Genomic DNA, 232 nt, shown 5'->3' on the forward strand with positions numbered 1-232 from the left:
CGCGGTGGGGTGGCGGCGGCCCACCGGGACGGTCCTGAGCCCCGCGTCCAGCCACCCGCGCCTCTCCGTCCTCAACGACGGCACCCTGAACTTCTCCCACGTCCTGCTGACGGACACGGGGCTCTACACCTGCATGGTGACCAACGTGGCGGGCAACGCCAACGCCTCGGCCTACCTCAACGTGAGCACGGCCGAGCTCAACACCTCCAACTACAGCTTCTTCACCACCGTC

The 232-nt window shown here is 68.1% G+C and overlaps 1 protein-coding gene across 1 annotated transcript in view; it reads left to right on the forward strand.

The window, feature by feature from the left end:
• LRRC4 (leucine rich repeat containing 4) overlaps positions 1–229 on the forward strand; it is a gene marked incomplete at both ends in the record, with an annotated part of 1,192 nt that extends 963 nt beyond the window's left edge. Inside the window, 1 exon segment of the mRNA XM_008947382.1 lies at positions 1–229. This exon segment is cut by the window's left edge and continues 9 nt beyond it. Coding sequence (XP_008945630.1) covers positions 1–229 — 229 coding nt within the window.
• Between the last annotated feature and the right edge of the window lie 3 nt (positions 230–232).

Source organism: Merops nubicus, unplaced genomic scaffold, assembly GCF_000691845.1.
Source record: "Merops nubicus isolate BGI_N331 unplaced genomic scaffold, ASM69184v1 scaffold28089, whole genome shotgun sequence".
Lineage (NCBI taxonomy): Eukaryota > Metazoa > Chordata > Aves > Coraciiformes > Meropidae > Merops > Merops nubicus.